The sequence below is a fragment of the Hylaeus volcanicus genome, chromosome 3 (genome assembly GCF_026283585.1).
Source record: "Hylaeus volcanicus isolate JK05 chromosome 3, UHH_iyHylVolc1.0_haploid, whole genome shotgun sequence".
In the NCBI taxonomy this organism is placed as follows: Eukaryota; Metazoa; Arthropoda; class Insecta; order Hymenoptera; family Colletidae; genus Hylaeus; species Hylaeus volcanicus.
The window spans coordinates 929,923-944,854 of NC_071978.1; the positions used below are offsets into that span (position 1 = coordinate 929,923).

At 39.5% G+C, this 14,932-nt stretch overlaps 2 protein-coding genes across 2 annotated transcripts; one reads left to right on the forward strand and one right to left on the reverse strand.

Annotated features, from left to right (window-relative positions):
* Window positions 1-2: 2 nt before the first annotated feature.
* On the reverse strand, window positions 3-14,346 carry LOC128873474 (uncharacterized). The gene is made up of 10 exons (XM_054117079.1): window positions 14,129-14,346; window positions 13,540-13,771; window positions 11,493-11,930; window positions 8,445-8,469; window positions 7,169-7,236; window positions 4,060-4,100; window positions 3,323-3,525; window positions 2,884-3,055; window positions 2,201-2,350; window positions 3-1,154 (listed from the first exon to the last, which is right to left on the reverse strand). The coding sequence occupies exons 1-10, from the start codon at window positions 14,196-14,198 to the stop codon at window positions 1,000-1,002; spliced, it is 1,554 nt and encodes a 517-aa protein (XP_053973054.1). The 5' UTR covers window positions 14,199-14,346; the 3' UTR covers window positions 3-999.
* LOC128873186 (putative beta-carotene-binding protein) lies at window positions 8,363-10,937 on the forward strand. Its single transcript, XM_054116559.1, has 3 exons — window positions 8,363-8,594; window positions 9,843-10,205; window positions 10,364-10,937. Exons 1-3 carry the CDS (start codon window positions 8,534-8,536, stop codon window positions 10,666-10,668), a joined length of 729 nt encoding a protein of 242 aa, XP_053972534.1. The 5' UTR covers window positions 8,363-8,533; the 3' UTR covers window positions 10,669-10,937.
* Window positions 14,347-14,932: the final 586 nt, after the last annotated feature.

The window sequence follows — 14,932 nt, forward strand, 5'->3', positions numbered from 1 at the left end:
CTCTTCTCGTTATCCTGTAGGACCGAGTCGTTCCCTACCGTGCCGTCTTTGCCGAACAGAGACGAGGAAATTTGATTCCAAATGAAACCAACGCGCATCGTTCACTTTATTCGCAATCTCTTGTTCGAATAAAATTTTGCTCGTTTCCGCCCGATTAATCGACCGGTGATAATCGCTTTTAATTTCAAAATTCTGTTGAATGCAAGAAAGCTGTCTACTTTGAAGCTAAGTATAATTTATGTACATGCGCGGTATGTGCGTATAGGAAAGAAAGTGTAGATTTTTTACTTTGTTATCGATGAATAAGAATACGAATGTATAGGATTTGCGTGACCTACGCTCAAATAATTATTTATTCATTATTCTAATTATCTGTTATTACTCGATACCGTTACATTTTGTGCTCGCACGATTCCTCGTTTAATATTCGGTACTTTTAGATACTTGTAACGAATTTAATAAACATATTATAAGTAATTTCTCTTGATTTTATTCCATCATAAATAAAACTCGCAGACACTTACTACGTTTTAATCGTAAACATGTTCGATCAGACGTTATATAACGGAATGTTACATAAATTGAATCGGAACTGTAAACAACAAAACAAAAAATAAATTCCTTAACCCGTTACTTTAGGCGGATCAAGTTTCAATTCGTTGAATATTCGATAGTTTCAACTTACAGTCGAATGTTACATAGAATAGACGATTCTTGTATAACTGATAAAGTTTAAGATTCGTCAAAAAGTATAATTTGAAAACTACCATCTGTTCGAAGAAAATCTTCGTTTTTTTTTTTTTAAATTTGTAGTTATTACGAATTTCACTTTTTATCTTGACGAAGAAAAGGCAATTTTGCGTGAAATGCTCGGTACCGTTATTCTACTCGCGCATGTATGATATGTCCGAGCATTTGCAAGGAAAGGTACCAAGTCGTAGCAACACGACGAAATGAATATCTTTGAAATAAGCAACACGCAGCGCAATCACGCGTCGTTTAGTCATCGGGGAAGAGTTCCTTGTAGGTGAAAGACTTGGTGATCTTGTTTGCGACGTTCGTGAAAAGATCCGCCAACGATGTCTCCAGCACCGGTGTTATTTCATCAAGGATTAACGCGTTGTTGTTGTTCAACAATTCGTGGCTGGCAGCAGCTAATCGTACGTGAAAACAATTAAAAAAATATGTAATACTTTTATCGTATATCAATCTCCTATTACTATGACGCGTAGACTTTGCGAAATGTATTTATATAAATAAATAATTGAAATTTTTTTTTTAATTTAGTGGCGCCATCAGTGGGAAAACGCCAAAGTTCATCGAGAAATAGTAGCAATTTTCAAACGATAGGTGGCACCATATCATTCAGTAAATACCGACAATGAAATTTTATTTCTTTTTGTTATTATTTACAGAAAAAGAAACGTTCTGCTCGGTGTATTTTAATACTGCAAAGTTCCTAATGTCTTTACAAATGCGCTATTGAACGTAATAAATTAAATAAACCGATAAAAAAATTGTCGATAATTCTACAACGCAGTGGCGCCATCCGTGGGTAAACGTCCAAGTTTGTCGAGAAATAGTACCTCATTTTAAACGCTAGATGGCGCCACTTCGCGCTAGAAATACTGTAAATAAAATTTTGTTTATATCTTATTATTACTTGCGTATATACACGGTTTTATACCACGAAAAGCATAGAATCTAAGCTTTGCTCTATAAATAATGCAATGCTATCAACTAAATTAAATAATTAAAACATTGTCGGTAACCATTAATTGATAGCGCCATCTAGCGTTGAAAAACTAGTACTATTTCTCAAGAAGTTCGGGCGCTTTCCCACCGATGGCGCCACTCGTTACAGATTATCGAGAATTTTTTTCATCAGTTTGTTTACTTTATTACATTGAATAATACTCTCGCGAGGACAGTAGAAGCTTTGCATCATTAAAATACATCGAGCAAAACTTAAATTCTATGTAAATAGTAACAAAAAAGAATGAAACTTCGTTGTCGGTATTTACAGAGTCATAGGTCGCCATCTAGCGGTACTCGGTACTATTTCTCGACAAGCTTGGGCGTTTTGCCACAGATGGCGTCACTGCGCTCTACAATTATCGACAATATTTTAAATTATTTTTTTGTATCTTATTACTTTTAATAACGAACTGAAAAGGACGTTAAACAAACACTGACTCACCTAAAACCGTATCTCCACCGAATAGATTACTCAAGTGCAAATTGGTCCTGCCAATTTTGATCGTTATCTTCATCTTTTCGAAGTTGAGGTACGTATCGTTGTCTCTGAAGACTTTGCGGGCTCTTAAAACAACATCGGAGTCGTAGTTGTCTGAAAAAGTAAGTAAATGGAACGAATAAGAAATTAATTAGCCGTTACTCCAGTAGGATAGCGCAGGTCGGACAATATTTAAGCGCCGACTGCTGAAGCATTGTTTAAAAGTCAAAAGAACTCCTGGGAACACACGTATAGTGATCTTTGAACAGGATTCAGAGTTTCTTGTGTAGTATCTCTGTTTTTATAGCATATATCATCTATGAGAAATTTTGAAGTATTACACACACGCCAGAATTAATCAATGTTTAATTAATTGAGATACGACAGAATGACTTTGAAGTATGTTGAATCGTGGAATTCGTTTAAGGATGGTTGATTCTTGAAAAAAAGAAGAACATTGTTTGATCGATTGAATGTAGTGACATGCAAATTTCTGTTCAGCTGAGTAGCAAAAAATATGTATTTGCAAGTATAATGACGATTAGCGTTTCAACGTTTCTAAAATATCTTGCAACGTCATAAAATTCACTTCAACTCGGGATTATTACAATTTTAATGGAATAGATGTCTTTGGTCAAATATCTTACCAAAGCTCCCAGTCAGATCTCCGTCTCCCGTCAGCCTCAACAAGAGGATCCTCGCGTCTATCTGATACTTCCCTTGAAAGGTCAGTTTATCAAAGGTCACCTTGAAGGTGAATTTCACGTTCTCAACATCTGCTTTGAGGTTGTGAATTTTGAACAAGGATGGACCCGAAACCTATGTTCAAGACGCAACAAAATCAGTTTAGAAAAGGCTCCTTAAACGGTACTTGCGAAGGGATGATGATCTTTTAACTGGCAACAAATTTGTTTAAACGGGGGAGGGAGAGATGGTAGGGGGTGATACTAATCTGTTTGGAGGAAACTCGTACCATGCATGACCCCATCTCTACCACCGAACACTACGTCAGCATTCATTCAAGCTCCATCGTTCGAAGAGAAAGTGGAGTCGCTATTCCAAGAGTTGGCTAAACGTGTGATTTACCCGCAGGTCTGTGAGGTTTACGTCGAGCCTCGCCCCAGATGGTCCTCGAGACAGACGAATTTGCTTCAGATGTAAAGGTTCTATAGCTGGCGCATCCAGTTCTGGAATTCCAGCAGCTAGTTTGTCGCGAAGCTGGTCGATAGACCTTGCGATGCATCTGTTAATATCTGGATCGCTCTTCTTGCACGGTTTTATATAAGGCGCTGCATACAAAAACAATGTTGTTAATTGCACCTATCATTCATCCATAAACGAAACTTGCTTTTAAATGGAAAACAGAATCGAGGTAGCCGCATGTAAAAGAACAGTCTATAGTATGAAGCGGAAATGCAACGTGTTATTTATGCATGTCGAGTATTGAAATATCTACATCTTCCAGAAGACAAAAGAAGCTCGCGTCGTTTACGATACCACCGCTGCTAGCAGGTTATGCAAATTAACTTGTTAAACTTTCGAATCACTTTTACTAACTAATTCGTTGATATCGATAGTCTTTGGGAACCGGGATGTTTAGGGTGCACCGTATTCGAGACCTTGATTTCGTCCTGAGCGAAATTCAAGGGCACGAATGGATTCGCGTTGTAAAACCGAAAGTGATACTAAAGATTTTGCACCGTCTCGTTAGTGTATCACCGATAGCGAGCCAAAATTTCGTAAGAATCATTAACGTCCACGTCTCCGTACGAGCGACCAGATCTTGGTACTTTAGTACTTGGTACTTTTTTGACGATACTCACGTAAAACGGCAGAGACCGCGCAAGCCAGAATCGCCGTTAGGCTAGAAAAAGAAGACAGAACGTTAATTGTTAATTGTCATTTCTCAACGCAAAACTATCGACATTTAGATGACTAACTGACTAGACTAAAATTTCCATACCTCGGTATTTCTGATTAAAGTAATTGTAGTGATTTTAAAAATGAAATTTATCGGACGAAGAACGGGAAATGCAGGATTTCACGAGTATAAGTATATTTGTAGTGCTCTTTAAACGAATAGTGACAAGGCTGACTGCCAATGAAGCGATAAATATGTTTCCAATCTTTACATAACGCTAAACGCACTCACGATTGTGGTAATTTTTAAAAATCTCATTTTATTACGTTAATACCCGGATACGAATACTTTTGTCGTTCGTCTAATTTACTGGTTGGTGAATCACGGTGGGGCTAAGGTTGACAATGTGTTTAAAAATCGTAATTATTCGCTTGAAAAATGTATTAATTTGTTACGATGCATTCGCTATTTATGATACAGTCTTGACCTGACTCATTTCAAGTATGTTGTTGCAACACCGATGCATTCCCTAACCGCGAAATGTTTGCCTGCGGTTTGCGAGACTTTCGTGTCTCGCAAACACTTCCGTGTTTTACGATTACTAATCATTTAAACGGTATCGATAACGAGTCGGGGTAAAACTGTATCAACCCTTGCGCACAGGAAAATGTTTTTGCTCGTAGCATTTGTAATTCAGAGAAGTATATAGTTAATGAATTTTGATGAAAATTTTTCATACAATCCTCGGGGTGTTGTGTAGAACTATGGCTTGTAAACGCACACCCTGATCGTACCGATGAAAACATTGAAACAAAAATTCGACACTTTTCATTTTGCTCTGCAGGATCGTGCAACTCTGCGTTTCATTTTACACGGAACAGTTACAATCACGCGTGTCAACCTCGCATGCTTTACGCTAGAAAATTGATCCCAAAAGAAACTAAAAATCCCACTGAAATCATCTAACAACATCGACACATGTCTGATAGTAAATCACGATTGACAAAAACGTATATCGTGTTAAATTCTCCCTTGTTTTCGACAACTATTGGGAGGAAGGAATCTATCTACTGGAAATGGAGATCCGTAACTTGAGAAGAACAGAACGGAGAGTGAAACGACTGTTGCATACCAAACGCGAGCAAGAAGAGCGCACATCGCGGCCGATCGGAAGGTTCTTGGCGACTAACCGATCGAAAGACGGGGATGATATGTTAACCCGCGATCCCCCTAGCGAACAGCAGGGATTGCTTTATCGCATTCGGCATGCTGATTACCTCGTGCCACTTGTCGGTCATTGGTCCAGCCCCTCGCTAAGCAGAACTAGCGTCTGGAGAACGGTGCAGGTGTCGATCTACGTCGAGTTAGGCGACTGGCGAGTTTCACCCGCCTTCCCTGATGGATTTCCCGCCAGTACCAACCAACGCTTTGCATGGGGCTCGGAACAGAATAAAATTTTCATCGAGTTCTTTTTCTCTTCTGAATTTATTCAACTTACCGAGCACTTGGATAATCTTTCCTTGATGAACTTCAACGAATGACCATGATAATAAACACCTCGGAGTTCCGTGTCTCGTGAGAATTTCACGAAAGTAATGAGAATCGCACGTAACAGTAAGTAATTATTATCAAGCTACCGTCAAGGTAAAGAAGAGTATAGCAATCCTTAGATCGCAAAATGATTTCGTAGGCTGACTCGTATTAGATCCGTATATTTAGCAAGAACGTGGAAAGTGTTTAAAGAAGATGACGGATAATTTTGCACAACTAATAGCGGACATTGTGTCATAGGCTAATTTATGTCGCATCCACATCGTTTGCAGCGTAGAAGATGTCCAAAGGTAACGGCAAATCGCAAAGCCACGGTGAATGAAAAACGATAAACGGAGAAAGTAAGTAAATGAAAGCTACTCGTAAACTAATTTCTGTTAGGCGGATATTTTTTGCGACGTAACAGCCGAGCCAAAGGTAATGATGGACCTGTTCGGAAAAAAACTATTAAATTAGAAACAAACAACAATGAAAGTAAACGAATAAAAGGATAAAAGATGATGTGGCTTCGCGAAAACGTTAGTTATCGACGATAAGCCTATAATCTAGGCTTTTCATTTTCTATTCCGCGTACAGTTTCTTTTCTACTCTCCCAGTAATTAATATATGCGACGCTATCGTATCTTTTACAAGCAAGGTCTATTGATTTACGATGCCTAATAAGATTTTCACACGTAACCGCTCACAATCGCCGACTCTGGCAATAAAACACCTGCTTCCTACCTGTATTCGAGTTGCTACTTGTCCGTCTTTAATTAACGACTTTGCAAGTTTGTTCAAGTCTACGAACTTACGAGCAGTCGTCGATAACGTCGTCATTGGCGTAACTATTCGACTTTGCGTAAAATCAACCGTTAATTATCGCCCTTTGAGAACTAGTTCTGGCAAGAGACTAGTTCACGCAAGAATTTGAACCCGATCGACGAATTGCGAAACACCAGGAGCAAACGAGACGACGAGCTCGCGGTGTTCGGTGCACTCGTGCACGGCCGTGCCCGCGGCGGAGGCATTAGGTCAGTGGTTCTTTACCTTTTTAAACTCACGGGACAATTTCACTTAAAGATTCAACGGATCCGTTGCCAACAATCGCAACGCAGTGCAACGCGTCTTCACGGCGCTGTGATTAAGAATCACTGGATTTGCCAAATCGCGGAGTTAATGTCAACAGCGTTACTGTAACTTTATGTAATTCCCGTGGACGTTAATAGCGTTGACCGACGAGAGATTTATGCAGCGGCTAAGCGAGCTTCGGAGAGGGATGGGAGAGAGAAAAATTGCTACCTATCCCGCTTTCAAGCAAATTCACCGATTTTGTCGCTTGAAAACGGGAATTACCGTGTTTCTAAACGAACGACGCCGACGGAACTTTGCATGGAATTTCGCGTTAAGCAACGAAACTAATAAATGGAAAAAACATTCGGATAATCAGCCCTCTCGGGTAGTACAGTAATTTTAGAGAAAAGCGTAACGTCAGTTGATTTTCTACGTTTAACAAGTGAGTAGAAATTAACTAGATTTACCTGGAAAAATTCTTTACGGGTCCTTCGACAAAGTATCGTACTTTCGAGTACGCAGATTTTAGGAAATTCTAGATAATCGGCAGCAGTCCAACGCGGAAATCAATTTTCGTGTTTGACGGAGTGTCGAGAGTTGTCGGACGCTGGATAATCGGAGATCGCGATTAAAGGCGCGAAAAATGATAGACGTAGCGACGCAACGACCGCTAATTCGCACGATCCGGGGAGCCAGCATTCTTCCTTTTACTACGCCGTGAATTTACGTTGCGAGTAAAAACTTGTTCACGCCAATTTCCGCAATTTTTACGAGACCGTTAAGATTAGCGAAAGTTCCAAAGGCGTGATCAACGTCAGACCGACCCGAAATCCTACGATCCGGAACAAAATATGCGAGCAGACCTAATCACCGATCCAACATCGGCGAGCCACTTTGTGGAAAGATGTCGCAACATCAATGATCGACATTGCCTCGCGTCGAATACTGCACCGACGATTCTTGCCGGCTAGCGTATACCGATGAAAAACGTGTCACAGAAAATGATAGTCGATCAATCCCATTGCAAACGTTGAAAGAACGAGAATGTTGTGACGGTAATTATACTTAATTTATTCCGATGGTGCCGATGATACTTTAATACGGAGCGAATCGTGTGCGTCACAGAAATTACACATAAAATCATCGTGTCTGCAAGGCGTTCGATTAGTTTATGCAACACATGAAAACGTTTTAATTTTCATCATATAATTATATATTACAACTTTATACGTGATGTCCAAATAATTTCTAATGACTCATACATCTCGCGGGCAAACATTTCCAGATCGGTAGAAAATCTATTCTCGTTTCATAATTGCTTCGATTATCTCATTAATTTTAATCGCGATTTTTGACTTCGACTCAAGTCCAATTATAAACAAGCAAATTTGTTAATTTCCTGAAACCATTGGAGTACGTGTTCTATCTTCTATTTAACCAGTGCTCGTAACCGGAACGATTATAACTTTGTATCAATGATGTAATTCAATCTCGGGAGCAGATTCAATTAGCAACTAAAAACATATTTAAACGATCTGACGCACCGACTGATTTCTCAGAATCTTCCCCTCCTTCTAAGCAACACATCCACATTTCAGACTTGGTGGGAAAAACAGACGTTTATAGAGGAATGAATATACATCCTGTGTAGATGTTCAACAATCACAGACTCAGGCACAGGTGATTCAGTATTGTTCCTCCTGCAACACACTGTTATCCGCGAAAGTATATATATGAGCTTACTTGATGACCAAGGATCAGTGTCGATCTGTGCACAATAGCGAGGATCGCATTAGTTTCGATTCCGTGAACGGAAAAAATCTCGGTCCAAGATGTTCTCCAAGGAGCTGCTCTTCCTCGCGATAGTCGTGGGTTTCGCGACCGCCAAAGTCCGTGAGTAGTGCTTTGTCAAATACTTTTTCTTTGCTTTAAACTAGTTACGAACTACATTTTCAAATTTGTTCCTTTCGAGAGAATTTTCTAATGATCGAAATAAATGATACGGTTTAACGGTACAATCCATCCAAGTTCTAACAATTTTTTATGTAAGTAACACGTAATATCTTTCCTGTTTGCCAATTCCGGATTTAGGAGAGCACCATATTTAAAACTCGAAATAATTTACGATTAAAACAAGGGATGATGCAAAACTAAACTCTGGAAAAATAGTTATGTTTGCGTAAACAAGTTTTACCTAGAGACGCTAATCAGATACTATACACACCCAAGTGTTATGGTATTCAGCCAAGTGTAATAATAAATATTTATAATCCAGCCGCGAATCTTGACGATAAAGGGAATTACGCGTTAGATATGTCTATGAATGACTATAAATGTCAGCAATAACGGTGCACAAGGTCGTGGAACACGGAAACTATCGAAAACCAGGATACCTTCTTAGAATGATTCTAAACGAAAGTGGAATCGCAAACAATCTATATCGATAACAATTTTTAATGAACATCTGTTTGCGATAATTAGTATTCCCGTCTCGAATTTATACGAATGATAAGGAATAGCACTGATACACGCTGAGATTTCTTCAAGTTGCCATTCGACAAAATATTAATATTAATAGTTGTTAATTTTGTCGATAAGATACTGTCATCGAATAGCAAGTTATAATTATCATCTAAATGCTTCCTTGTAGCTTACGAGAGTCAGCTGATAGCAGAGAACAAACAATGAGTTGCTTCAAACATTTAAAGAAATGAAACCACTATGAAAACACTAAATAATTCCAAAAAATTGTGATTAATATTTCAGTATTTACTATACTGAATTGCAAAACTATTAATAATATTAAATCCTAAGATTCTTGGAATTATAGGTACACACTCTATGTTTGTGTTGAACGTAATACAATGCACGACACTTGTTTTCATCGCAAATATTTCCTCGTGCCCAAAGATCAAGTAATAATTCTGAGATATGTACTACAAAATCAAACAACGTTATTCTGTATCGAACTAAAGTTATTTACTCTTACTCTTCGGCCAGGCTAGCTTCTTTTGTGTTTCCTATGAAAACAGGTTCCTCCGTCGTTCCATTAAACAGCTTGTTTTTGTACACGATTCCGTGTTCGTGCAAACAGTTGTTCTTCTATAGGCCGAAAAAAGTAAAATTGAATTAATTTTTCAGCCGACTACATCCACGTATGTGGCGCCAAAAATCCACACCTCGACGAGTGCATTATTAAAAGCGTGGAAGCTTTGGCTCCGAAACTTCGCAACGGAATCCCCGAATTCGACATTCCGCCTACGGATCCTTTGATAATCGGTACGGTAAAGCTCACGGACATACCGAACATTCAAGCGACTGGATCGGACGTCAAATTGCACGGACTCGACGTTTATCATATAGACTTTCTCCACATGGACTTGGAGAAGCAGACTCTAGACGTTGTCCTCCGTTACGACAAAATCCAGATGGATGCATCTTACAGCGTCACTGCTAAGATCTTGGTGCCGATCTCCGGAGAAGGTCCGATTAATCTTTCTGCAGGTGAGTACAGCACCGATTAATTTCTTGTTCAAGGTGTGACGACTACTCTTGCAATTAGACTTAAGGTTCGTGGGCATAGGTAGTTACGTTATATGTTAATGTATATAAGGGTAAGTTAATAAGTAGCGCTGATAGAGGAACGCAACGATCTGTTACAGACAACGTCCTAGTAAAAGTGCACATGAAGTACTCGATAATCGAACGAAACGGCAAGAAATACATGTACTTCTCGTCGATGAAGACGCAGCTGGACGTAAAAGATTTTACAGCTAAATTCGAGGCATCAAACGTCGACAAAACTCTGCAAGAAGCAATTACTCAGGCACTGGGTAGCAGTCATCAGGAAATCTTGGAGGCCACCAAGCCTAACTTGGAACGCTTTATTTCCCAGATGTGTCTCGATTCAGCCAACAAGATCTGCAAGCATTTCACTTTCGACGAGCTCTTCCCCGATCGAGAATAACCGAGATTGCAAAAGTATCGCGACGAGTATTCGTAGAAATACTTGAAGTTTTATCGACCGACCATCGAAATCACGTAAATCGTTTTTTTATCAACGCTAGAAAACAATTCATAATATTTTCAATTTTTGTTTCACAGTTCTCACTGGGAAAAACAAACCTGTTCGTTGTAAAGCAGGGAACGCAGAGTTTATGCTACACTTCTAAAATACGAATAAAATTATAAACGAAACAAATTATAAAATTTTAAATAAAATATTATATATCGATACACGCACCATCGTTTGCACTAAATTTTTATTTATGTGTATTTATACAGAGTGCGATTCGATTCGATTCGATCTTGGAAGTAGTTTATGTAGGAACATGAAATATTTTCGTACCGCAGTTAATACACTTACTTAGCTCGCGCGTCGAGAATGAAGATATTAGTATGCATTGCGATACGATAGAAGTGCTTGTAAAGTTTATATATTTTCGATTTTCATCAAAGCGAAGAAAAATGTCGTGCTGCGTGTTGTGCATCAAATCTCGAACGCGTTGCGAAATTTACATTCAACGCTTCGTCTACCGAGAGCCTATTTAATTTCTGTTGGCAAAGTTAGTAACAGTATGGAGAAATTAGTGTCGCCCTAGATCGCTATTTGTAATATATGTAATTAATACGCATAGCTAATGTAAAAAATCCTTTCCTAACTTGACAGTTTCTAAATAGGTCGGTAGTTGAAGCGTTAAGCAGTGTATAACGCACGCAAGTCTCGGTGCAATAACATCGATGAACCAACAACTGACACTTGAATTTATCCAAGCTCGCGAGGTTTCCTACGCAAGCGGGAAAAGCAGTTCATAAGTGAATTGTCCGAGAATACTATTCGCGAGCTTGAGGAATGTGCTCGATATGGCGCTTTCGAGGGACGGTTGCAATTCTTTGATGAAGTCGTTGAAGTTACTGTTGATGGCCACGTTGATAGCGTCGCCGAGGATAGGATCGCCACCGAAAAGATTCTGCAGCGTCAAATGTCCTTGACCTACCGAGATCTTCGTGTCGAAGTTTACAATTTTCACGTAATTATTCCCATCCTCTCGCTGCTCCACATTCGCCCGCAGCTTGACGAGTCCTTTGCAATTCGTGAAGTTTCCTGTCATCGGGCCTGATCCTTTGAGACGCAGCAGTATCACTTTTCCGTCAATGTCGTAATCGCTTTCGATGGAGAGGCTCTTGAAGTTCAGTTCGACCACGAAGCGTAACGTGTCCAAATTGGCTCTGCGGAAAAAACGAAAAATCGCTCGTAAATTACGTATATGCTGCGATTAGGCCTAATAAATCTCGAGTAGTGTTACTAGTTTGAGGTAAAGTAAAATGTCATTCGAATTAAGGATTCCATAAAAAGTCTGATTAAAACTAACTGCCAGTCAACAGAGCCATTTTTCTAATTGGTATTGGCTAATTGGTCTTTCTCGCATCGCGTCTCTAACCCTGTCGCACTGTTTACTTACGACTTCGCATTCTCTATCGGTCACGTCATTTTTTGTCCTCCTTTCTCAGTCCCCCTTGATCTCCCTAATTGACTATCACGACGTACTTATCTTTCCTCCCTGTGTTCAAAGTATCCCAGACACTTGTTTTCTTTTCTCCTATTCCTCGCATAAATTTCAGTTATTCATTTCGTAACAGCCCTAGTCGTCGGATAAAAAGTTCCATTGTACGTCCGGTGTATCGTATTTCTCGTCTACGATACTACAGATGACCGCTTCTTTTTATAATTCGTGTGTCGCGCGTGCCATACCGATCGTTTCCAGCTCGTATTTCAGAAGTTCGTGTCACGGTCATTATCTACCTGGCGTGCACACGGAATACAAACGGTCGAGACCTCTTCTACTATCGTCGTTATTTCGCTTATTTATGATTCGGCGGAGAATCAATCACCGCGGTGTCGTTTGCGCTACTTCATCCGGAATACAATCACATGTATCGCCGTAGTTGCTACGATACAATCTGCATAATTCGATAGGCTCTCTAGAAACCATTCTCCTACAACTTTTTCTTATTTGGAGGCGAATTTTGGATTGACGTCAATTTTATGCAAAGTGATGCATTGTTCGACATTTACAAATTCAAAGGTACTAAGCCTGTTTTCTCATGAATATTTATTTTCCTAATCAACGATCGAAAGCATCTCCATCTGGAAAAAAAATCTCGAAACAGGATTCTCGAGCACAATAACTAATCCGTATCTGACGCGATCGGATTGCTTTTTTTCGACTTTCCTTCTTCAATTCTTCAGAATCAGATAAGCTACAACTTTTTCTGTGGGTACACGGTATCACAAACACCGGGCAACTGTCTGCAGACCAATGTGACCAGGACGTTCTTCTTTTTTTTTTTTTTTTTTAATAAAATAAATAAATGGGAAATGTACGACTTTTTGACCCCGGGAGCTGCACACTCAGCCTTCTTCTGGAACAGTGTTTCTTGATGTGAACTACTGCACTCGACGAGAATTGTAATTTCAGTGTAACCTTCGGGAAAGGGAGGGCATTGATTTTGCGTTTAAATTTAGCCGGTGATTCGTAGTTGGCTCGATCGTCCTTGACTTACCCTTCACTTTCGTGAAGGTTCTTGAACACTGAACGTCTTCTTCGAGTCTAAATAGCATTTTTAGACGGATCGTTGTACAAATTACCGTCCGTTTAATTTAACATACGAGCGTATTTAGTTACACTTCATCACAGAACATACGGTTTGTTTACAGTTTCGTTCTCTCAACATCAGAATGTCAAATGTTACAATTTAATTTATTCACTGCTATACAGAGAGCTACCTTTTTCCATAATAAGCATTTGTAAACTTATTTAATTGTAATACAACTTACTTCAATCTGGAGACGGTGAAGTTACTGGCGCCGTAGACGCGAACGTTCCTCAACTTCAGTTTAATAGTGTTTCCCGGAGCAGCCACCAACTCATTCAACAATAAAGGCTCCAAAGAAGGTATATTGTAATCCGCAAGCCCATTTACTAAGTACGGTCTGAAGTTCTCTACGCTGCTCTTGATACAGTTGCTCAGATTCGGATCGTTCCTCTTACAAACATGAAGGAACTCGGCTGTAATGTCATCGCATTGTTATGAATTAAGATGGGCCTGTTGAATGGCGTGAATCATTCAAAATAATTATTCATTCGTAGTTTCCATAAAACGTAGTTATTATCGAGAAATTCTCAATGATGCAGGCATAAATGCTTACATATCGCTAGATTTGTAATTATGTACATGATCATCATTACCTCCACACATAGTTACGCACGGTTTAAAGAAAATAAGCGATCGACGCGTCCTTGGCTTGTTCATTTTAACAACTATGTATTAACAATTACTCGATATCACATCCGCAACTAGATCTCCATTTTTGGATGAAATTGAAGTACAAAATAAACGAAGAAACGTGTAAAAATGTCACTTACGCAAATCACGAGCAGATGCAACGTTGAAAATCGTCGCGACGACTAATCCTGTGAGAATGATCTTCATCATTTGTTCTCGATAAAGCTGGCGGGAGAATCAAAACCGAATGAAAATCACGAATGAAGATACTTGGATCGCGAAGCAGAAATCGTCAGGGCTGTCACCCGCGAATGATCAGGTGGCTGGTGTAGAAATGGATAATGCAGAGGCCAGCCCCAAGTCCTTATAGTTCTTCATCTCTCCCCTCTCTGGTCAATGTTCTTCATTCGACGATACCAGCCACACCGTCTAAGATCTGCCAGATCACTGTGAAGGATCAAATCTTGAATTCTGAGCATGTGATCGTGTCGCATGCCCCACATCAACGTTCTTGGCCGTTCGCTGTGTAAGTACGTGTTTGCACGCGCGCGTTCTATGACAGCTTTAAACAGAAATTTCATATATCCTACAAAAGATAAGCAAGTTTTCATCTTTTATTCGTTCGATAAAAATTATAGTTTGTTTTATAGTATAAAATACTAAGATTAACCAGTGACAGAGAAATTGTAAGCAACATCAAAGGACAAAGGAATAACGTTACTGGCTGGCGAGCGTTGTAAAATTCAACGACGAAAATTTCGTGGAAGTAGAGGTCGAGGGAAACCCGGTTCGTGAGATTCCCTTCGTCTCTCTCGGTCACGTTGTCAAACAGGAAGAATCGTTTCTTCCATCTAATATTCCAGCTGCGTATCGTCTTTCCACCAATGTTTGTCCATCTTCTTCCTTTATATATTTTTTGCTCCGGAGAAGAGGACGCGAGCAAA